The sequence below is a fragment of the Lepidothrix coronata genome, unplaced genomic scaffold (assembly GCF_001604755.1).
Source record: "Lepidothrix coronata isolate B3197 unplaced genomic scaffold, Lepidothrix_coronata-1.0 Scaffold2, whole genome shotgun sequence".
NCBI lineage: Eukaryota > Metazoa > Chordata > Aves > Passeriformes > Pipridae > Lepidothrix > Lepidothrix coronata.
Genome location: NW_016690182.1, coordinates 14,089,337 through 14,113,446, shown reverse-complemented (window position 1 = coordinate 14,113,446; position 24,110 = coordinate 14,089,337). Strand labels below are relative to the sequence as shown.

Sequence of the window (24,110 nt, the reverse complement as noted above, 5' to 3'; positions counted from 1 at the left end):
AGTTCCACAAAAGAGCCAATATTTGACAAATAACAGCTTCAACTGGCATAAAGGCAGAAGGGAACTGCAGGGCTTGGCTGTGCTTACACCAGGACAGCTCAATTCAGTATTCTCTGCCTCCATTCTTACAGTCTATACCTTCTTCTTACTCTTGGAAGACATAAAATCAATTACATTTTATACTTAGAAAAGAAAGAAATATCTATGAACCAAAACCTGAAGGTGGACTGCTGTTAAGAGATACAAATATTATTATTCTTTCTCAAAAAGCCCAGATGTTTTGCTACAGTTCAAGTGTCAAGAGCTAAAGTAAATCTTATGGAAAGCAGAAAAATACATCCGCAGAGCCAACAACACATCTAAAAACCCCAACCTACCAACTACAGCAAAATGCACCTTATTAAATGACCATCAGTCTTGTGACCAGAGAGAACTGTAGGCACATACCTGTCAGATGATCCAAGTAGTACTGGTACAGTTTGCACTGAATAGGAGTCATCCGAACCTCCAGAACATACTCATATTTCGGAGGGAGGAATTTTGTTAATGCTGTGTAATCTTTCCTCTGCAATTTTACAAACAGTGCTTTAGTCACATAAACATGAAAATGACTCCCGAGAGCTTAAGAGCTTTTGGCATCTTCAACGCCAAATGGATAAATTACAACGATTCAGATGCTTTCCAACCACAAAGGGGGGAAAAATAACCCATGAAATACAACCCAATTACAGGCCCTGTCAGCAGGAACCCATCTTACCTAGTCAGTGTGGTTACACAGGCAAAAGTCTGTGACTTGTTAACCCCATGTCCAGTTCCAAGTCCTTGCAGAGTTGACTGCAACTCCAGTAGCTGCTCTGGGAACTACTTTTGTGGGTTTTTTTATAATACTAAACCTTTTCTGCGAAAGCATGTCAGGCAAGTGTGAAATACTAAATATTTAAGTGAGAATACTAAAACCTTTTTTCTGAAAGCATGGGTAAATCAAGCAGCTAATATCAATGTTTGTATCATGGAGGAACTCCCACTCAGGATAACACGTTTTCTGAATACTTGCCTGGGGCGATGCAGATTTTACTTCTATTTTAATTTTTTGACTGTTACAGAGTCTGTCTCTCTACCCCCACTTCAGCCAAATGGTGATTGATCCTGACCAGAGATTGTTGTACATTCAGGAGTGAAGTGACCCTGATCAGAGTTGATCTGCCTGTGCTGTGCTGCACAAACCCCTGGTTATCCTGCAGGACACCCTCAGCAACAGGAGCCTGCGGGCAGTTCCCACTTGGTCCGGCTGATGGTGACACCTCATGGCTCCTGAGAACATCCTTTGGCAACAGAGTTGTTTTCTTGTAAGGCAGTGATACAGTAGCTCAATGAGCAAAAGGGAAAGCTGCTCTCCATGGACAGGATCTGCTCCTGGGGGCTCCACCCAGTGCTGCACAAACACAGGGTGCCCAGCACCCGAACACACATAAAATTTACTTGGTATTTATGCTGCTCTTCCCATTCTGTCTTTCAGTTTGTGTTCCTGTACTGCTGTATAGAATTATGCACATTATGCTCTCGGTACTATTCCTATTTCCAAGATTTTATGATAGGAAGTCTTTTACACTGCCATAAAGCTCCTTATTTCTCTGCTTGAGGCACTGTCCCACCACGATCATTTCACCCGGCTCGTGTTCACACGGATTATTAAATCCACTACCAACAACTGCCCAGACAGGAGGAAGCACTTTGTGCCTACAGGGTGTCACACCTTCGACTGGGCTGCTGGGGCCTGGTGTTGGAAAGCAGAAGAGCAGGAACACCCTGCTGATAGCCCACAAGGTGCAGGTTTTAACTGAAGGGTGAAGAATCCAGCCTTTATTCTGGAAGTCTAGGCAGTTTTGCTTATTTTTTTTTTTAATCTAAGGTCCTTAAGATAACAAATTCTTCACTCTTTTGGACCTGAATAATTTTCTTTCTCTCCTCTTCCCCATTGTACTGATTCTCTTAGACCAGAAAAAACAGGAATTCATAACCAAGTGATAAACTATGGATCACCAACTTTCTGTGCAGATTTTAAGGCAGCTGAGTTTTTAAATATGTATTCTTTAAAAATGCATATCAAATTAAATAAGAATATTTCAAAGCAACTAATGCCCCACTCTATCATAAAATTTTGTAGACCCCTAGCAGGAAACAGCTGTATTCTTCAACACCTGTATATGTCCTGCTTAGGATACACAAATTTCTTAGTTTTTATCCAAGTGTCAGTGTAATTTTTTCTACTCACAATAAATAGTGCAGAGATCTAAGACTCAGTGAAAATATAACAAAGTCAAAAGAGTTAATGGAGCTCTCAGATAACAAGTTTACAGGCCTTTGGGTGCTTTTATCAGGACGAGATGAAATCACTCCTGTCCTTCCCTGCAGTTAAATGAAATGTGTAGCTGGAGCCAAACTGTTCTTACCTGAACACATCCAGCCAACATCTCATAGAGGATGTGTGCACGTTTCTTCATCACTCTGACGTCTGCCAGAGTGGAGTCTGCGCACTGCCCGTTCTGGATCGGGTTTATGAACCGATTCCGGAACTCCTTAATTGAACCAAGTAAATTCTCCTTAATAAAGTTAACCATGCAGTGATCTAGGACAAAAAGATCACACTTGAATTGTTCAAAATGGAAAGCACAGTACTGGGATTAATTCAAACAGAAAATAAATGTGTCATTTCCAAATATAGATACCGAGAACTCACAGGCAGCTTCATTGTATCAAATTCTTTCCTCTTAATCAAACTAAATCTATCTTTATCTTGCTGACAGACTGAAGTATAATCAAGGAAATAAACGTTTCTTAAACCAGACAACTACTCACATTCTATAAGATTATTTTGCAGTGGTGTTCCTGTAAGAATTATTCTTCTCCTAGACCGAATAGAATTCATTGCCTTGGAGACAGCAGATGCTTCGTTCTTCAGAATGTGTCCTTCATCACAAACCACAAAGTCAGGACCTAGAAAAGAAACAATATTAGATCTCTCCCATCCTTTATAACCACAAAGAAACCGACAGACTAAAGAACCCAAAATTTGTTCTACTGATGTTATTAACTTTTTTTTAAAAACTTGTGTGTGTGTGTGTGTGTGTGTGTGCGCGCGCGTGTGTGTTTTCTGGTGGGGTTTTTTAGCACCATTCTGGTAAACAACAGGCTGTTGCTCGTGAAGTCTTCATGGGAAGGATTAATTACAGCTTTGTAATATATTCCTACTAAAATGGTCCATCCCTGCAGCTGTGAGTGCATGGCTACACCTCCATCAACCCTGTCAAAACTCTGGAAAACTATTCCTTCCCTCCAGTTTTAGGCTGCCATCTACTGACACTCAGGCAACCCCAAAACCCACCAAAATTCAGGTCACCTGCAATTTTTCATTAAGGCAACAAGTCAGTATCAGTAGGGATACACAGTGCAATCAGAAGCCTTGATAAGATAAAACACAACCAAATCTGATTTGAAATGACAGACAAGTGAATTGTCACCTTGTAGCTGAAAGTCACCTCAGAAAGGTCCTCAGCTTTCCTCCAGAAGATAAACCCAAGAATGTCAAAACCACACCACAACACATTTCCACAATATGCAAAGCCACTCTATTAAAATTAAATGTTATAGTTTGGGGTTTAAGATAAATAACACCAAATTTGGCACAACAGACTTACACACCCTAATTGTTTTCAGATTTGGGGCAATTTCTGGAAGTTCCTTTCTTGAAAGGAGTAGTAAAAGATATTCGAGGATGCCTCTAATAACTCAGGGGGAATGTTTTACGAGCTCTAAACCCGACCTCAATTCCAACAGTACCAACCCTGCAGTCAGTGAAGGCAAGCTGATGCACCCTGGAGAAAAGCCATAAGCTGGGTTCAGTATTTAGCTCTAAAAAGGCTGATATTTGAGGTGGCAAAGGGGTGCTCATCAGCAAGGACAATCCAATCTTCTATATGAACAGTTTTCTTCAGACGAAATTTAAACTGCCTTGTAAAGAAGAAAATTAATTCTAGGGCAGTGATCAACAACAGAGAATTACACCTCTGACCCCTCACATGATCTCATGCCAGTGCCAGTCACCTCAATTGTACCATTTTAAGGGTCAGAAAGTGGTTTGAACCTTACACATTAACAGAAAAGGAATCAAGAAAATATTTATTTCCAAGGAGAAAAAAAAGAAAAGATTCTTGAGCTGAGTCTAGAAGACAATTCTGAAAATCCACATGTGAATTCCAAACACACTTAGGCTTGTCCAAGCCTACTTATTTCTGAATTTTCACACCTGCCACAGAAACATTTCCCAATATTATTTCACAACTTTTGTACCTTCCCAGTTTTGACAGCATGAAAAGCACTGAGTGGCTACATACAAAGTCCTCCTTCCATTTCAGCCAACCATCTCTAATACTGACAGATCCTCTCACCTGTCCTCGTTTCATTAAAGACTGTGATCCATTAACATCTTCAGATAAGTGAATGACAGCAAAAATACAAAAAAAACCCCCTATCTTAGTACAATTATTTGTGCTTTGTTTGGCAGGCACTGATACTTTGAACTAACATCTTGGCTCCAAGTCAGCAGCAAGGATTTTCATAAATTTGTGGGTTTTTTCCCTTGTTCTTAAAAACCACAAATACAAGTCACTACAGACAGAACATTCCTCAAAATATCATAAAGGAATGTAAAACTTAGAGGGACCTCAAGGGATTAGTTAGTCTATTTTCTCCATCTGAGATAAGAGTTATGAGAAAGGGACAGACAAATCCTCCCTGACAGAAGTGGCAAACACCATGACCTCTCTCTTGCTAAAACACTGTGCAATAACACCCAATTTAAATCATCTCTGTTGCAAATCCGAATAAATTCTGCCCCTTCCTTTCTCCAACTGATGTCAAAACCAACTGGTAAAACTCCTTTCATTAACCAGCTCTTACATGACGGAAAATTTGTCATTTAGTTGTCTTTTTTCTAGGCTGAAAAGCCTTACTCTTGCAATCTTTCCTCAAAAATCTATCTTCATCTTCTTATCCTTGTTGTATTTGCAGGTGTTAACTATTGAAACACATAAAAGATGGATATACAGAGATACATACACACAGTTCTCTTGTTCCTCTGAAGTCTACAAGAACTTCATACAACTGCCAATTGAAGAGCAGCTTCCAAGTCAAACAGTAAAGGAATTTTTATTAGTAGCAACACTTTGAAAAAAATAGGAAGTTTCTGCAGTGCTGCGAGCAAAGCACAGCAGTGATCCACAAACCAACAGCACCTCCACAGTGGCACAAAGCATCATGGAAAACCATTTGTTGCTCTGCATGTGTTTATAATCCTGCCATTATTTAACATAGCAGAGCTAGTTAATTAACGAAATCAGTTCTCCACCCATAAACTTTGGCTAAACCTCTACACTGCAACACAAGCTTCTACTATACAGTATGTCATACCCCAGCAGTGTTCACTTGAACAGACACATATCATTAAATCAGCACTCAAATACCAATTTGCAGCTTTTTAAATGGAAAATGCTCCCAGGGGCAAAGGTTTTCCTCTTTCCAGTCACAGCAGTCAGCCAGCACATCACTTCTAACCCTTGTCCTGCCAGCCTGCTGTACTGTCCATGCTAAGAAATAAATAAGTATCTTGCAGTGAACATTCTCATGAATTTAGCCAATCCAAATGGCTCCACAAACTAATGGATAACAACAGATGGACACTTCTGGTTTTTCGCAATTAGTTAAAATAGAGGAAGATCTGAAACAACACGAAGTAACAAGAAATACCCTCGAGCTGCGCCAGGGGAGGTTCAGGTTGAATATTATGAGAAATTTCTTCACAGAAAAGGTGGTCAGGCACTGGAAGGGGCTGCCCAGGGAGCTGGTGGAGTCCCCATCCCTGGACTGTTCAAAAAAAAAAAGCAGACTTCCCGATATGGTTTAGAGGGCATTTGGTTGAAGGCTGGACTTTACCTTGGAGGTCTTTTCCAACCTTAAAGATTCTATGGTTCTATGAAATTAGTTACAGAGTTATTTCAAGGTTGATTTTCCCTATGGTCCAATTCCATCCCACCAACCCACGAGTCCAAGAAGAGAATAAAACAGGAGGTTCCATGTTCACACTTTCCACGAGGAAAAAAATCCACGAAAATCAATCACATTTTATTTCCTCGCTGCACCAGAACACGACCCCCTGAGTACCAAGTTATTTTCCTGTCACCACTACTTTGAGACAGCAATTCACACTTTTCTTCTCTGGCTTTGACTTTCCTGACAATATTCTCAAGAAATGCAATATACTGAGCAAATCAGACACAGAATAACACTGACAGCATGGGGTTCCCCTACACTTTTTTTTCTGTTTTGGTTTCCTGCTGGGTTTTTGGTTTGTTTGTATTTAGTAACTACAACTTTAGGAGTCAAAAGACCCACTGGCAAGAAGGGCATTTCCTTCACTGCTTAAATAATGTGTGTGGAATCATCATGACCACAAAAATAGTTCACCAGCTGCTGTACTAGAGCTTCCCTGACTCCACAGCAATTATATGATTTTGTGAGTCAAGCTGGCAGAAAATTAATTAATGTTTTAGCTGCTCAAATAGGCTTTCTGCAGCACTGGAGATGCCAATTCCACTTGGCCAATGCCAATAATCACAAAGTTATTTTCTCCATTAGAATAAACTCTTTGTCAGTCAGAACAAAATTCACAGTCCTACTATTAACTGGAACTTCACAAAATCAAGCTCACCAAGTACAGTTATCAACAAGAAAGAGAAAGGGGAAAAAAAAAAAAAGAAAATCAATCACACAGTGTCAACATAAAGTCCAGTCAGACAATTAAAATCCAAGAAAATCCACCTCCATTTACCCCACCTACCTATCTGCATTCTCCATTTAAAGAGAAAGGCAGAGAAATCCCGAAGTTACAGCAAAGGTGCCTTTCAGAAACAGTTTTTAAGATACACTGCATGCTGCATAACTAAGTCAGTATCAGGTGCCAGTTCAGAATCTGAAGGGAAATTTTGCTATTTTGGTGAAACTTGCTAGTCCTAAAATTTTTAGTTCTTTTTTGTGACCACCTGATAGATCAGTTAATATTAACTTGGAATACTTTCAAGTGCTTCCATACATGTTTATGTAAGTTTGCTCAGTTCAGCTCAGCTCAAACCAGACATCTGCTTCTCAAGACTAAAAAAATAATTAAGTGCTTTATTTGAATTCACTTAATTAGCACTTAATTAACATTTGTTTTTTTCACTCTTCTAAGCTAAGGCACAAATTCAACTATTTTCCTGTGTAGTTACCCCCTTAGTGAGAGATTTCTATCAAGGACAGAACAGCTTGTGGTTGTAACAAATTAGCAGGTGAAAATAACCTTAGGTTCCGGACATAAGGTTACTTTAAATCACCTTGCCAAGAAAGAAATGGTAGAAAAAAAACTTAACGGGAAAAGTTTCCAGGATATATTCCTGGGGTCATTCTTGCATTTGATCTAATAGAAAAGACTGTTACAAAGACTTCTGTTATTTATAAAAGCAGATGGGGAAGTTTCTGGACAAGAACTTCCGTAACTCAGAAAAGGCAACAAAGAAAATGTGATCAATCTTACTGATGTTATTATTTATTTACTTTGCTCCCGTGCATAAACCGGGAAGTGCAATGTATACAGAACGTGTTCATTTTCACTTACCTGGATCAACTAATGCTTTATTGAATATTTCTTTAAGTTTCCTACTCTTCACATTCCTGCCTTGTGCCAGATTTCGGTACATCTCGTAGCCTATGATCATCACGCCCCCCTCGTCCTGCCAGTGCTGCAGCATGTAGCTCCTCTCCTGAGGGCGCTTCACGGTTGCCAGCTCACAGACCTTCCAAAGGGGAAAAACATGCTGGAATTCCTCTCACAATACTGCAATGCCGGTGTAACTTCTACTATTTAAGACTTATTAATGCAAGTAGATTTTTCACATTCCTTAGCCTATATTTTGAGTGGTGGAGCTGCCCGACTATGTGTAAACCATTCAATTATTTCATTTTTAAGAAAGTGTTTTTAAGTCTTGTACCTCTAGTCTTTCCTCATCTTCTAAACCTTCTTGCCATTTTTCAAACTCGTTCAGCCAGTTCAAGGCAGTGTTCAGTGGACACACAACCAGAGCTGTCCGAAAATCCAGCTTGTCACACAGCAAGACTGTGTGGAGAAAACTTACTACCTGCAAGAGTTAAAAACAGAACACTAAATAAGCCACTGGGGATTCAACACCGGGACAGAAAGATACAAGTATCTATTCAATTATGTAATTAATTACCAACAACAGACTTGTTTAAACATGCCTTTTCTGTTTTCAACTTGCTGCTTAAAATTTAATACAGGTGTATTTTGACTTCATACACTTCTTACTCTGTGTTACATGGCTGCACACATCCTTCACATACTGAGCTACAGGCAGTTTTGAATTGCTGAAGGATTTCATAAGTAGGGAACCCAATCATCTTCATAAATTCGAAATTTCTATTAGGTCATTTTTAAGCTTTCTCCCAAAACTCGCCCAAAACATCAAATAAATTCACATTCATGTTTCTTGAAAGTAAATTTCAGTCTTAAAACAGTTTTTCACATTTTTTCAACGTATTGGCAAATTCTCTCAGAGGATCTCTGAAGCAGGTTATGGAACTGTTTTCCAAGGATTCACCCTGTAGCCAGCCTGGCTCTGTGTTGCAGATGACAACACCTCCCTGAGGCCTGAGAAATACCTGAAATCTTCTGGGTCACTCAGTGCTGGGTCTGTTTTGTGCAGCAGGAAATGAAGGCAGGACTAGAGCACTCAGAAGCAGAAGAGTCAGTGATCTCCAGCTCTCCCACCTGACTTTTAATGGTGACTGCACTCTAATCTACACTTCTCACAGTTCTTTCTGGATAAAATCTTGGTATCTGGCAACTCTGATTTAATACACTGTTCAAAGGAATTTCTAACTGCATGACTATGCTTGGAACACAGGGCAACAAATTGCTTTTAGCTGCTGCAAGACAAAAGGAGTCACTGGTTGTTTTGTGGTAAGACTAAAGCATCTCGTGCTCAGATGCAACAAGTACCCACGAAGACTCAGCCCCCAAGTCCTGCGTCCTGGCCAGCAAGGCCCCAGTTGCCTGATTTCGCTGATCACTCCTGACATCCTGCTCTGCAGTTTGCAAAGTCTGCTGGAACTGATGGCTGATTCAGCTCTTTTAAAGAGCTAAACAATGAATGCCATCATAGAGCACAGCAGAATGACTGGCAGATGAATACAGAGGGGAAAAAACCAGCTACCTAAGCTGTAAGCACCAGCCTTAAAAATGTTTTTTGTTGATATGCGTTTGTAACTATGGTTTTCTTTGATTATCAAGAAGTTACAGCCACAATACTAGTCATTAACACATATGGGTCACATAGAAAAATACTTTCTGCTGCGAAACATTTCATTAAACCATATAGTGCATAAAACTAAGTATACAAAGTCCCCGAGGCAACAGTCCTGCAAAGCATTACAGATCTCCAGTAAAAAGTGCAATTTACTCCTGTAGAACCACAACATCTAAGTTAGAAACAAGCATGTAAAAATATACTCTTCAAAGATGATCTTCAAAAGTGTTCTATAGAATTGCAGACTGTCAAAATACTGTGTCTGTCTCCCCAGCTTCCCTAAACAAACCAAAGCTGTACATACTGCAGCTGGAGTTCTCAAAAACCTGCTGTCCACATGCTGTGCACCACCAACCAAGACTGCAGCTTAGGCTACCTAAACTGCACATACAGCAAATGACCTCAGTCCCTCTGATCATCTACAGCTCTGTGGCACTCAAACCCCCCAGGCCCACCAGAAAAAACAGATTCAGAAAACCACAAAACCCAGGCTTCCCTTGAGCCAGTTCTTTGCAGAAGAATCCAAGGGATCCACAGAATCTGAAAATGTTTTTTTGCCAGTCGAGGCATTCCTTGACTATATCCTACAATCTGCTGGTACAGAAACATTCTTGGGACCAGAAAGTCCTAAAAAAACCCTGTCTGAATTAGGTCAGAGAGCAGGATTGGCTATTTCTCATGTAACTTTGCTGTTTGAAGCTCCTGGTTTAGAGGGCAAACTCAAGGATCAGGAAGCCACCTGAGCACAGCCAAGGCCAGCAAGGAATAACAGCCACCTCCTGCTGGATTCACTCTGAAGACTTTCTCCTGGAACACACTGCAAGGCTCTAAAAATAATAACAGTGAAAGGCATCAAGCCAAGCCAGGTCTGCTCTTTAGCAGCATCCAGGTGTGCTGACTTTGACAAACACCAACCAGGAAGGCACAGTGAGCACTACTAGTGAGAGAGTAAAAACTACAGAGATGCCTCATTCCGAACACTCAGGTGTCAGACTGACTGCTTGTCACAGGATCTCACAGCATTTTGTTTGCCAAGTGACTGCCAAAGTCGCAGAGCTGGCTCCAGTCACTTGCAGACTATGAATCCGTCTAAGGCACGAAAATGCTGAGCCAAACTCCATGGAGCTTGGAATTCCAGGGCATTGATACACTGAGCTGCCTAGGAATGAACAGATGCTGGGCCTTTGGGTCAGGTGACAGGGCTTCCCAATCCAGCAGGGAAGCTCTCACCACAACTGACCAAGGTGGAAGAGGATGGTGAAAAGGTCTAACTCATTGTAGGAAAAAAATAACCTCTCTGAGAACCACCATTGCCAAGCTCAAGAGACTGTACTCCAGGGAATGGGCAAAGTGCATCCACACTTGGAGGATGTGAAGAAAGAATTCAGAATGAAGTGTTGCACAAGTGCTGGCTGCTAACGTGATCTAGATTTGCTGGTCAAACTCCCCAGAGCACCAGGAGGATCTCCTGAAAAGGGACTTTAGAGCTAAGAACCACTCCCAGCACAGGGGGGCCCGGATGGATCCTGAGCTGAAACCGGTTCTTGTCAATCCAATGTCTGCAGAAGCTGCAATTGCATTTCTAATGATTCAGCTCAAGCTAGAGATCAAAAAATTCACAGTAGATCATTTTCCTGGCCAGTTGTCCTGATAAAAATGTGGGAATATCTCCCTCCTCCAGAAATGAGGAAATAGCATCAGTGAAGGCCAATGACAGGGAGATCACAGTGACCCTGCTTTTCTGACTGTCTTTTCAAGCACAGACAAGGCTGTCACCTACCTTTCTTCTTCAGAGTTCTTGAAAAATTCCCTTTCTCTTTCCCAGAATCAGAGGGAAAGGTTCTTCTGACAAATGACTTCTGCTAAAGGGATCCTTGGGAAGAGACCAGGCAGCAGAGCCAGACAGGCAGCTCACCCCAGCTCTTTGCTCACAGGATGAGTGGTGGTGCTACACCTGGCTAAAAGCAAACCCAGAGCTCATGAAGGCTGACTGATGCTTGGAAAGAAGCAAACACAAAGGGAATTCAACACTCCTGACTACCCGGAAAAGAGCATCAATATGGAGATGCAGGGAAAAGAAAACTGGGTTTGATCTTTCACCTCTTTTGAAGGTCAAAGGCATAAGCTTCTCCAGAGGCCTGCAATGATTGCAAGAGGCCCAAGAGCAAGAGCTGTGAGCATTGTCTGATGAGCTTCAGCAGAAACATTTTAAGGCAAGGATTAAGCTTCTGCTATTAAGGACTAATAGAAATGTCAAATTGTTCACCGTGCAACTTTTAACGCGGCGGAAGAACCACCTGGATGAGACCCAGAAATACAGAGATCTTAAGAAATGCTACAATATTCTGTTTTCAAGATTTTTACAAAGCAGTCTTCAGCAGTGTAAAGGAGACAGAACATGCCCTGAAGGGACAATGAAAGCTTGAACCTGAAGATGTCAGGGAGCAAAGAACTGGAAAAAAAGAAGTGAAAAAGGGGTTGAGATTATGTCCTATAGTGAACTGCCAAGGCATCCAAGTTTCCTAACTGCTCCAAAAATCTGCACGTACCTATGAACTGATGGGAACAAATGACTCTGTCCCTCAGCCCAGAAGTGTCTAAACTGCAGCAAAAGCACAAAGCATTGGACTTTAGGCACTAAAAGTCTGGCATTTAAAAAAGCCCCAAACCCGATAAACTTGTACTTTATCAGCACAGCAAATAAATTTAAAAAGCACTCAAGAAAACAACCAGTTCAGGGAGAAACACATGAACGAGGAAGACACTAAAATTTAAACACAACCTGCTTAAGATCATTAAACTGTCTTATGAACAGGTTCCTGAAGTCTGTCTCCTATCACTGTATTTTCTTGTTCTGAGTTGCAGGGGAGCTACACAGCACTTGGACCTTTTCAAATGAACATCAGTGATTACCCAATTTAATTTTATATATTTTTAAAGCAGAGAAAGCATTAAATGTGTATCAGAACCTTCATAGCTGTATGCTACAAACACAGCTTCTTTCTCAAGATCTCTGCACAAAACATTTCCTCTAGCAACTCTCCTTGAGTGAAACAGGAAAGCCATCAAAATTGGCTTTTGCTGCATCAGCTTTTGAGAGGAAGCCACCGACCATAAAACGAGATGACTTTTGTTCCTTACCTGTAACGTTTTCCCCAGGCCCATACAGTGAGCAAGAATGCATCCAGAACCAGGAGATGTCTTTGTTTTTTTTACAGATTCACAACAGCAATCCCACATGAACTGAACACCTGAAGAAAATTATTGAAAGTTCTTACTAAACATTCATTTTACCGAAGTTCAGCCTACAAGAAACAGGTGTGCTCATTTAAAGGTCATGGTAACGCTTAGAAAAGCAGTTGTTAGGATAATTATTGATTCCTTTCTGTCCAGTGAGTTGTTAAGTGGGGTGATCTTTGTCTTGAACTTGTTAATATTCACAGTTTTACTGGAGATGTAGCAATTGGGTAAGAAAATATTACTGTAAGGACTGCAGATGACTGGGGACAGGGAGAAAAGAGGGAACATTCTGGTATCTGCCTGTCAAGGAGTTTTTCTCGTGATTTAATCCAGGATGCATAAGGTGCTGTGCCCTTGGAGAGAAAAAAAAAATTCTTTTTTTTTAATCTCTCATTCCTTACCATCTACTTGGTGTGGTTTCAGTCTGGTAACTATACTCCTGTGAACCTGCACTAATGGTTCTTTGGTTTCTTCATCTTCATCTAAAACCAGCTTAGTTGTAATGGGACATTTCAGAGGTGAAGCATCTTCTATCTCTATCACCTATAAACAGAAACAGGGCATCACAGGAATAGTTCTCACATGATTAATACCAAGCACTCGAGAGACACTAGATTTAACAAACTGGGAGTCATAATTGATTTAGTAAAGAGAAATCTTCAGTTCTTTACTATGCACCACAACTCACTCCTGCAGAGTGCTTTTCCCTGTGAAAAGTGAACCAGTAGGGAATGAAAACAGCTTCCTAAAGCTCACAGTAGTCAAATAAAACTTGCCAATGTTAACCCAAAGGAAACTGGAAATAAAACTTGTGGCTTACAAGGCTGCATGTAAGTAGTTTTCAAACGACTTATCAGATTAAATTCAGGTAGAAATACCTGTCTTAGACATCATCAGTTCCACCTCCCAGCATTTCACAAAGAAAACAGACCATACCTCTCTCAATTTGTCTCTCTCCCGTTCTCTCTCTGCTATACGTTTTCTTCTTTCTTCTTCTTCTTTAAGTGCATTCTGGGTTTCTGTTCTAAGCTTATCGTCTTTAATAATTTTCCTTATTTTCTTCCTGCCTTTTCCAGGAGATTTTGAATCATCGTTGTCCTCATTCTCAGAATTACTCTGTTAGAAATTAAATAAAGTGTATACTAGCAAGAAAATTACAGCACAGACCATCAAAACTTCATTCTTAGACAAGCCCCAAAAAATTCTTATAAACACAGATGAAGTTTAGCTAATAAGAAAAAAGATACCTTTTTTAAAAGTTAGTCAGCATGACAAAAGAAGTGCCACCTTAACTGAAATGTACTCTGAGATACTAAAGATAAGCCCAGCTGTGCCAAGGCAGTACTGAAGGCACTGTTATCATTTACTAGTAGCTAATAATAATTAATAAAGAACTATTTTTCTATTATAGTGGTGCTAGATCGGACCAGCTCTTACCTGCTCCACACAGGAAAAGAAACCCTAGTAGTACTAAACCCCTAATCTACTATTTGTCTCGTTTACATTCAGATTAAAAAATCCATTTATTTAAACATCATGGATTCTTCTCAAGATCTAGACAGGAAAAGTTAATGGTCCCATTTTACAAATTTTAGCCTGAATTAAGACTGAAGAGTTGTAATTTTTTACTGTACTTTGTGCAAAGCTGTTTGAGATACCCAAGTCCCTGAGGAGTGGACAAGAGAGACATTTATTACTTCCCATTTATTACTTCCAAACACCACGTGGTACCTTATTGTCATTCTCACTTGACGAGTCCTCTTGAACCCTTATTCGCCTTCGTTTCTTCTTCTGTTTGTAACTGCGCTGGTTTTCTTCCGCCTCAGCTTTCTTGGCAGATCTATTAAAAAATGGCAGTATTACTGACTAACAATAATAATTGTTCCTAACTAGCAGAATATGCACTCCTTTTGTGCAGTTTCAAATTCCCTCCTCCCTCCCCCTCGACTCACTGGACACACAGCAATGGTCTATCCCAGAAAACCCCACGGAATCTCAGAATTGTTAAGCATTAGTTTTTTACTGCAATCCACCATCCCTTATAGTTGACAGTGATGTATTTGGCATAAAAATGTTCATTTTTCTTAACCTTTTTTTTTATACTGGCTCATCAAGTTGTTGTGCACTCCCTCCTGCAGTACCAATTCGCAATTCCCACGTTTGCAACGAAATTAATTAGCAGATACCGAATGACAAACAAGTCTCATCAAGGGTTTCAAGAACCAATCCAAGGTCTTTAACTTTTACCACGTCCCTGCCTAAACTGCAGTCTTAAAAACCAAAACCCAAACTCAGGATAAGCAGAGTTTTATTTATACCTTGTCCTCGGCCGTTGGTCATCTTCAGACTCACTGACTTCTTCGCTCACTGCAGACTCGTGGAACTCGGAGTCATTGGAATCGTCGCTGCTCACTTGAAAAATAAAACACGATTTCAGGTGGAGCACCACTGCAAAGTCAGCAACTTCTAATGGTTCAACAAATCGTTCAAGACCAACAAGCACTGTCAAGGTTCATTTCAGACAATATCAGACCCACTAAGCACAGCAATAAGAAGTAAGGGGAATGTAAGGGGTACGGAGCAGAAAAGCTGAATACTGAAGCACTAGCTGAATCCTGGGAGATGGTGTATTATGCCAACAAGACTTGAGGTCTTTATGCATGAATATATCTACATACAGTTTACAAGACAAATGACAAAGTATTATATCAGAAGGTAAAGACTGTGGGTGAGGAGGAGAGATCTCAGTGGGAAGAGTAGAACTGTAGAAAATAGAAGATGATTCTTAGTTAAACAGAAGCTTTTGTTTCAAATGTTTTAGATGTCATTTCATAATCATACTTCATGAAAACAACTCGTTTCAAATGTTTTAGAGGTCCTTTTATAATCATACTTCATGAAAACAACCCTTATTTACTAACAACATATGCAAGGGCATTGCTGCATTTGTGGCCTGATGTTTCTTTCAAAACTCACTCAAAGGGCAATTAAAAATACACCTAAACTAGCACTATTAGGCAATACTCTCATAACTAGTTTTAGGAGCTATCACTGGCATTGAAAAAGGTAATTAAGACACTAGAATGCCATTTAGCACCTTTAATTTCAGTTTGACCTTGAACAGTGGAAAGTTTAACTCGGTTAAACTTTAACAAGGCTTAAAACCTGGGGTTTACATACTTGGGGAAATGTAACATTAATAACATAGGGATAAAAGGACAAGGTGAAATACAGTGTATTGTTCTACTTAAAGGTAGTGAACTTAAAAGGCTGACACTAAAGTACCCTGAGAATCAGCCTGGTTGCATCTTATTTGCACATTGCCACTGTAATTTACAGTTACTTCTCCTGAAAGAAATGTTGTCAGTAATTCCATAGGGGAGGAAAAGCAGACCTATACGATCAGATAAAAGTGACAGTTTTCATGAAGGAAAATGCTAAACAAATCACAACTGTTATTCTGTGGAAGCCCACAAAAGCTGGCTGGCATTAGTGCAACACCGAGGACAGGAAGGTCCAGGGCACTTTTCCTGGCCATGGGACACTGTCAACACCTGACAGACTCTGTTCCTGCCTGCAGAAATGCAAACCAAAGCCCCAGGCAAGGCTCATCTCACAGTGCCATCTGGTGCTCAGCTACAGCCTGCAACACTGCAATTCCAGCATGGAGAGGTTCCTCGTGCTCCAGGGCCTACCAACAGTCCAAGGGGAAGAGAGGAAGTACAGAAATGACAGGACTGATTTTCCCAGTTTGGACATCTGGGCTTGCCTCTGCTCTTTCAGATGAGTATCCTAAGACTCCACAAGATTAATCCAATTCAGAGGTCAGAGGAAGGGGAAAGAGCTGCACTTGTATTCAACATTTCAAATAAAACAATTTATTAATCAAAAATATGAGAATCCTAGATTTCATACACAAGGAAGTTTACACAGATTTTAAAATCACAGTTTGAGATCTCCGTTCTGAAAAGCCTTGGACTTATTTTATAGAAGCAAATACTTTTTATGACAAAAAAGGTCTGGATTATGTACCTTTCCTTCTATTTCTACGCTTCCCCCCTTCTTTTTTGTCTTTTCGTTTCACCACCTTTTTGTCTTCACCAGATTCCCCATCACTCATGGTGAGCTTGTGCCTCAGCAGCCTGTGTCTGTATCTGGGCTTCTTGGATGATTCTTCTTCCTCTGAATCCGATTCAGAATTACTTTCTTCCTTTACAGACTTATTTTCTTCCTTTTCATTCTCTCCTGTCAGATATAAGAGTCAGTACCACATACACACCGGTCAGCTTTTTTTCCTGACTTAAATTTGGCAAGAATTGAAATCTGAATTAACTTAGGCTAAATTTTGTGGTTTTCCAGGGCATTACAAGCAACAACATACCAGTTTCCCCAAATGTTAAGTATTTTATGCTGCCTGAATGTTTAAAATGCCTGTTTCAATGACTCTGTTAGCCAAATCTCTCCTGTGCACTTGCAGAACTTATTGTTCTGAATAGATTACTCCTCACAAAGCCCTCAGATTTCTAAATTGATTACAAGAGACAGACTAGTAGCAACAAAATAAACGTATGAAAGACTGAAAGAGATGATAATCCTCATGACCACATACACTGGCCTCTCTTTGGCAACTACCCATCAACACCAATGACATTTTTTTGCTGAAAACTGAAGAAACTTAAGCAATTATAATTTTCCCAAGTGACCTCTGAAATCATGACAGGCGCCATAGCACCACTTTTTCCCAGGTGCTTTTGGGTGCTTACCATCATCTCCCGTGTTCTCAGGCTGCTTTGCAGGTTTCTTTTTTCCTTCCTCCGGCTCTTCATCTGAAGATGAATCCTCATCAGAGGAAAGATTGGCTTTGATTTCTTCTAAAAGCATTTTCTTGGCAATTCTTTGAAGTAAAACAGAAAACACTATTTATTCCATTGTTCAAATAAATCTATGAATGACAAGTGTAACCCTACACCATTCAGAACTTCAAAAAAAGGGCTGAAAGCTGAACAAAAAAAAAAGACATGATGAAAAGTCATTGTGGCAAGACAGGATATATCAGCAAAAATCTCATGTTAAATGTAACGTGTTGACTTGCTTTTAGAAAGCAGATTCGTATAATGCTTCTTAAGAGAGGTTTCCTGCTTTACAGGAAGACTGGAGAGAAATATAAAATGTATGAACATAGAGATTTCATTTTATTCAGTCTATTTGGATAACTAACTGCAAGCACTTGCCTTACAGCAACTGTAGCAAAAACCCTTTTGTGTATACACATACACATCCCCCCAAAAGTTTCACCAACATCACAGGACCTGAATTTCACAGAAAAATTATGATTTCCTGCTCCACAAACTGTCCACTCAGCTTCCCATTGTTTCACTGCAGCACAAGAAAGTTTCCAGCTAATGAACAAGTGACTATGGAAAAATTCTTTCTTTACATTGCTCTTGCAACATAATCTTGTCTGAATCTAAGGCAGAATATAAAATGATATGTCAAAAACACAGGGAAATAGTGGAGTTATCTGAGAATTTGTACTTCTAGGGGAAAAAATAATCCTAAAAGAACAAAACCAGGTCTTCCTATGTAAACATCAGAAATACTATAGGTTTCATTCTAGGGTCATCACTTTTAAATGAAATACTTTTTTTTCTAGGTCAAACCTCGTCTGTCTTGCCTTTTGGCAGAATTAATGTATGCCATAGGTAGACAGTTCAGAACAGGAAAGATTTTATACCAGTCAAAACATCAGTTCAAAACCCATGGAACTGAACCACAAACTGAGCTTTACTTGGAAACGGCAAAGGAATGGGGATCTCGAGTGAAGCTTCTTATACAACAGAAATTAAGTTGTTACTTTTACAGAGCACAATAAAATAGTTTTTAACAATCAGTATTTCATTTTCCAGCATGTAACGTTTCCCTAAAGCAAAAGAACCTTTCAAAGAGAATTTTCCCAAGGTATCTTTCCTGACACTCCAAGCTGTATTTTCTGGGGTTTGAGTGGTTCCAAAAAGACTCTCACACTAACGTATATTCAGTAATTATTAAAAGATGGAAGCAAAATAGTTTAATAAACACTTAAGATTGTTCAGTGAGCCAGACAATCCACCAGCATCCAAAACACACCCTCCTCCTCTTTTGAGAGATGGCTTGTGAAGAAAAAGCTGATTAAAACTTCACCATGCAGAACCCTTGGTGAGCTTTAATTCCATATATATCAGCAGATCACAGTGTGAACTCCACAAAAACTTACGGAAGTCCATAGATAAGTAACATCCTCTTCCAAATGCTTTTTGCATTAGGTCCTTCCAGAGGATTTGGAAAAGGGACTTAGAGCTTGGTTAGTTTGGGCTGTTTCTTTTTTTAAAACCCACCACATCATATGTAACAGCAACAGAAATAAACAGCTCCTTATATAACAAATTCAGCCTATATTTCTTCCATCTCTTAATGGTCAGAACTTTTCCTTCACAACGAAATGGCTTAGAATATCACCAAAGTTTTGGAAAAGGGAAAAAAAAAAGAGAAACACTAAAAAGAACTGAAAAAAATTAAAATTGAATCCTGAAAGTCCTGCCTAGTAACACTGCCTCTGACTGGTCTCACGTGAATTAGCAAAGTTAACACAACTTGTATGTGGTTGGCAATACTTACCTCTACACAAATCACCTTTAAAAGGCTGACTTTAGGTCTTAAGAAAACAAGACACACACTTTTATCTGTTCTTTCATGAAGTGGTTTTTAAAGGGGAAAAAGAAAACCCAAAGCAAATGTATCTAACACCTAAAAATACCATGCATAAAATCTACTATCCACGAACAGATGTTGTGATTTTCCCATTAATCATCATAACCACCAACCAGATTGGGTAAACTTATCAGTTTCTAATTATATACAATAATATTGATTAAGAAGTTATTTTTGCCATAGAAAATTAGTCCTATTTTTTTATCTAGGATAAAGACTCAACCACTTGGAATCAAATTGAGATGACACTTTGTTAGTGAGAAAAGCTACATTCTCTTCAATGCATTTACTGTCGGGCTAAAAACATAGGCTATTATTAAGATGTTCAAATCTAAAAGATGCCTGTTTTTAATTAACTACGTATCTGACAGGAATTATAAGTGCAAGCAATATCAGACCCAGCGAGATTAAGCCTTGTAAATGTATCTGACAAATGACTGATGTAACAAATGGCCCATATGAACTGGAATACCCTGAGTACTGGACTCTTGAAACTGGTTTTAAATTAAATTACAATGTATGCTGACCAGGATAATACATCTTATTTCTTTTTTAAGATAAAACCCATTTAAAGCAATCAGGTTTCTAAGCTAAGGAACTTCATATGCTAGTTTAATATTTTAATATTTGCATTAACAGCAGCAAGAAAAACAAGCTATGGTAGTGTGAAACTCTCTTGCTCGCACTCTTCCAGAGAAACCCACACAAATCAGAAGGGACCATAATATTTACTTGGGTTAAGGACATAAAAGATTCTTGGCCAACCAGATGTAACAGCTGAACACTATCAATAAATTTATTAAGAGGCACAGAGCCATATGACCTCCAGCACAGGACTTCAGGTAGTAAAAACCAAAATACACTTAAAAAATCCCTGCATTTTGTTTATTATCTCTGTGACCTCGAGCACGTGGTGTTGCCCCACTCCATGTTACCTAAACTGAGAGGTTTGGATGAAGGGCACTTCCCCAAGGTATTTATACAGTGCCTCACAGAACGGGGCTGCAATCTCAACCAAGACGCATAAAAACAACTCAAGAATAAAATGATAGGATATATGCCCAGTTTTGTATAAATTGGGATTTAAATATATTTCCCCTTTGTTGGCGTGTAAGACCACCACCAACAAAATACATTTCTAAGGAATGAATTGATTACTACGTATTTTTAAGTTATGCCAAAAGAAAAGAGTTTTCCCAAGACACAGGCAAACTGGAAATTACTCAGGGGTTGCTTAGTTACACTGTAGGACTACTTTAAATTATCCTTCAGACATTGTAGCAAAACTGGAACAGTAGGTGCAGCCTCTCATGATGTGGAGTTAAGTCCACGTGAGAATTTGCACCATTCTTGCTCACGAATTTCAGAGTGCCAATACAACGGACTCATTTAGAGTTAGTTAAAATCTTGGTGAGACAATGCTACCACTGTAAAAAGCATTTTCCTTAAAAAGTCATGAATTTAAATTTTAGTCCGTTATCATGATGTATTATTACCAATTAGATCATATCAACTCACAGGCAGAGTTCATAAATACCTATGAATTATATGTAGAAATAATGCCCAAAACAAGCCCTTGGGCGGGGGAGGAGGTTTGTATATGGCTAATAAAAGCCACCACAATTCCAGCTACAGCACTACTGAATTAAATGGGCCTTTGGGGTATCACTAGAAAATTCAGAACCCTTTCAAATAGATTTTTAGAGATTAATACTTGGATGAAATGTCATACATGTCAAAAAAATGAGTGAAAACTGCCAAACATCTTGTTCTAAATACTGTGCTGTCTTTGTTGGAAGAGGCTGATTTTCAAGCTGTCAAGAGTTGTATTAAATTAAATGCTTGGACAAGAAAAATGTTTTACAAAAATTTATTGTAACCATCAAATACTTAAAGGCATTCTGCATTAAATACACTAATTACTTCTTAATAAACAGAACTACTGCAAACATATCAAACAGTACCATTTAAAAGATCAGAAGGACCAATAATAGTTACACAACAGAAGATGAAAGCATACAGCACTATATGGCATAGTATGACCCACTTGGATATTGCATTTTGGCAAAAATGATTTCAAGACTATTAATATTCATGTCATGCACATCCCCAGGTATGCAAATAACAGAACATCTAAACTAGAGACTTGCAAACAGGAGAGTTCCCACACTACAAACACCCAGCAGGTACTAGGTACCCTCTTTGGCCTGGAAGAAAATAGGCAACTTCTCTGAATCAGTAGGTAAACTACTTAAACACTTTGTGTTGAGTAAACAGAAGAACAAGTTTTTAACTTCTTGAAATTTGTTCCATCTTTTTACATTTTATATCTCTGATTCTAGTGCCAAGTACAACACATGATTAATGTAAAATCAGACTGCAGTTACCAGTTAACATGTCTGAAGGTTGACAACACTGTTTATTGACAAAATACCTCCCAATCTCATGAATATATATTCAAAATATCCCCTAAAGAAAAACTTAACAAAGAGGCAGCTTAAAAACAAAGTACAGAAAGTGATTTTTAAAGCCCAAATTTATATTACTGAGTTGTTAGCAATTAATTCTTTTCCCAATATAGCTCTTAAACTAATAATTAAGATCTGTCAAAAACATTTGTATGAGAAATACTGAACTTCTGACAAAAGTGTCTCAGTTTAATTATCAACCAGAAACTCACCAAAAAAAAAGAAAAAAGAAAAAAAGTGAAAAAAATAATCAAAACAGGACTGAAATTAAAGTATAGTTTAAAAAAAATCTTGATATTACCAAAGTTTAAATGTTCTGCTTATGACCCTGTGCTGTCAAGTCCCTAAAAAGCGTCTTTCTTTAAAAGCTGAATTACTTGATTAAATTTCATGACTGAAAACAAGCGAGAACTAATTCAGCAGCAGCATTTTGATGCCAAACTGAGGTCCGTAAAGGATATAAAACAGTGTTTTTAAAATTTACTTTAGCCACATATCAAAACATACTCTGTGAAACAAAGATTCCATATTCTAAACTATTAAGGCTCAGAAGCAGAAAAAGACTCCATCAGCAACTGTGCAAAGCTGGTCCCACACATGCTATATGGCCAAAATTAAAATCAGTTTCTGAAATACTATATAAAACTTTGCTGAACAACTCTTCAGTCTAACTACAATCACTTCCAAAAAGAACCTGTGGCTCGGAACTGAGCAATGCTTCATGTTGTGCATTTACTCATGAGGAAACAAAGCTTTTACATTTCTAGACAGGCTAATTTTGATAGCTACAATGATTCTGGCAAAATATGACATGTCTTAACTAACTGTATCTTACAGAGGTTCACTTTTATTGAATTTGAAAGTGAAGCAATACATATAAGCCACAATTCTGAAAATATCTATGCAAAGACTTAAAATATATGTGTATAGTTAGTCTCTTTGATACCAGTGGAGCCTATGCACAGTGCTTGTAGAATCAGGGCCTTAATTGTCACATTAGTCACTTCAGGTACTCTTTAGTGGATTAGAACTCAGCTGAATTAACTGAGTTAATTCATTACTGACAATTAACATTATCTGAAAATATCTAATACTGTTTTCCCCACATTTGTGTTTTCTCTTTATTGGGAAAAGGCATTTCAATTAAAAAAGCATATTAAGTAACAGTAATAACCAAATTAATTCTGAAAATATTGCAGCACTGCATATTGCACAGATGCAAACTGTCACCTTCTATTCAAAGAACTAGCTGAAATTCACATTTATCAGAAGTAGCTTTTTACCTGCCTGAAAGAAACACTTGTCACAAAGCCCACACTTCCAACAGGAACACAGCCCGGCCAGTGCTGCGGAGCATTTATAACACACCCTACGCAAGGTGTGTTAACTAAGGCTCCTAAAGACTTGCTTTGCATTTCTGGGCTTTGGCCTCTGTTTTCTGGCCCCGTGTTCAGGCTTGCGGGAGGCCCGTGAGCGAGTCTGTACCAGGCAGGCAGCCGTGGTTTTTACAACCTGCTTGCTCTTCCGTTGCGCCGCTTTGCGCCCACGCCTAGGGTGTGTTATAATCGAGTTTAAGTCCTTACGGAGGGTATCATACCTATTCTCAGGGTCGTCATCATCATCTTCCTCCTCCTCCATTGGAATAGTCCTTGATAGAGCCTCTCCCTCATCTCCTGAAAAACAACCGAACAGGAAACACTCAACACAAGGAAACCCAGCAATGAACGACACATGACGGTACAATAAACACTAGAGCGCATGGACTACACCTCCACCAACAATCCCCATTAAAAACAGCTTGGTAATACCACTTTTCTATCAGTTACCTACCTTGACATATAAAAATAAGTATTTTTATTAATAAAGTGTCTCGTTTTTCAAGCAGCACTTTTATCCACATTATGCTTGCTCCTACACGCAGCTTGCAATTCTTGCCTTGTTATGCACCATGAATTGGGTTTTTTACACCAAAACCTGAATGCTCCTCCCAAGAGCCAGAAATTAAGTTTCCCAAGAAGTTATTTGCTCTATCAGAATCTCCACTACTGAGTTTGGGTAAATTGAAAAGGCAGCACGAATCCATTACAGAATTGCTTGCCAAGCCTGTGAGCTGCCCTGCTGCCATGAGGAAGCACTGCAGAACACTAATCCTTATCTACATTTGCTTTCAGAGTACATGTGTGTGTGTAAAGAGTTATGTTTTGAGAATTCCACGTGCTATCCTAACTGTAAATATCCAAAC

General features: G+C 39.1%; 1 protein-coding gene across 3 annotated transcripts in view; it reads right to left on the bottom strand.

The window, feature by feature from the left end:
• The window catches only part of ATRX (ATRX, chromatin remodeler), a 77,186-nt gene that overhangs the window by 22,474 nt on the left and 30,602 nt on the right, over positions 1-24,110 (bottom strand). For all 3 annotated transcript variants that reach the window (XM_017815970.1, XM_017815973.1, XM_017815979.1), the window contains 13 exons: positions 23,466-23,541; positions 17,417-17,547; positions 16,686-16,898; positions 14,972-15,065; positions 14,385-14,493; positions 13,590-13,769; positions 13,055-13,196; positions 12,555-12,664; positions 8,079-8,225; positions 7,706-7,883; positions 2,857-2,994; positions 2,451-2,626; positions 448-565 (listed from right to left, as the gene is read on the bottom strand). In XM_017815970.1, coding sequence (XP_017671459.1) covers positions 448-565; positions 2,451-2,626; positions 2,857-2,994; positions 7,706-7,883; positions 8,079-8,225; positions 12,555-12,664; positions 13,055-13,196; positions 13,590-13,769; positions 14,385-14,493; positions 14,972-15,065; positions 16,686-16,898; positions 17,417-17,547; positions 23,466-23,541 — 1,812 coding nt within the window. The remainder of the gene's footprint in view (positions 1-447; positions 566-2,450; positions 2,627-2,856; positions 2,995-7,705; positions 7,884-8,078; positions 8,226-12,554; positions 12,665-13,054; positions 13,197-13,589; positions 13,770-14,384; positions 14,494-14,971; positions 15,066-16,685; positions 16,899-17,416; positions 17,548-23,465; positions 23,542-24,110) is intronic.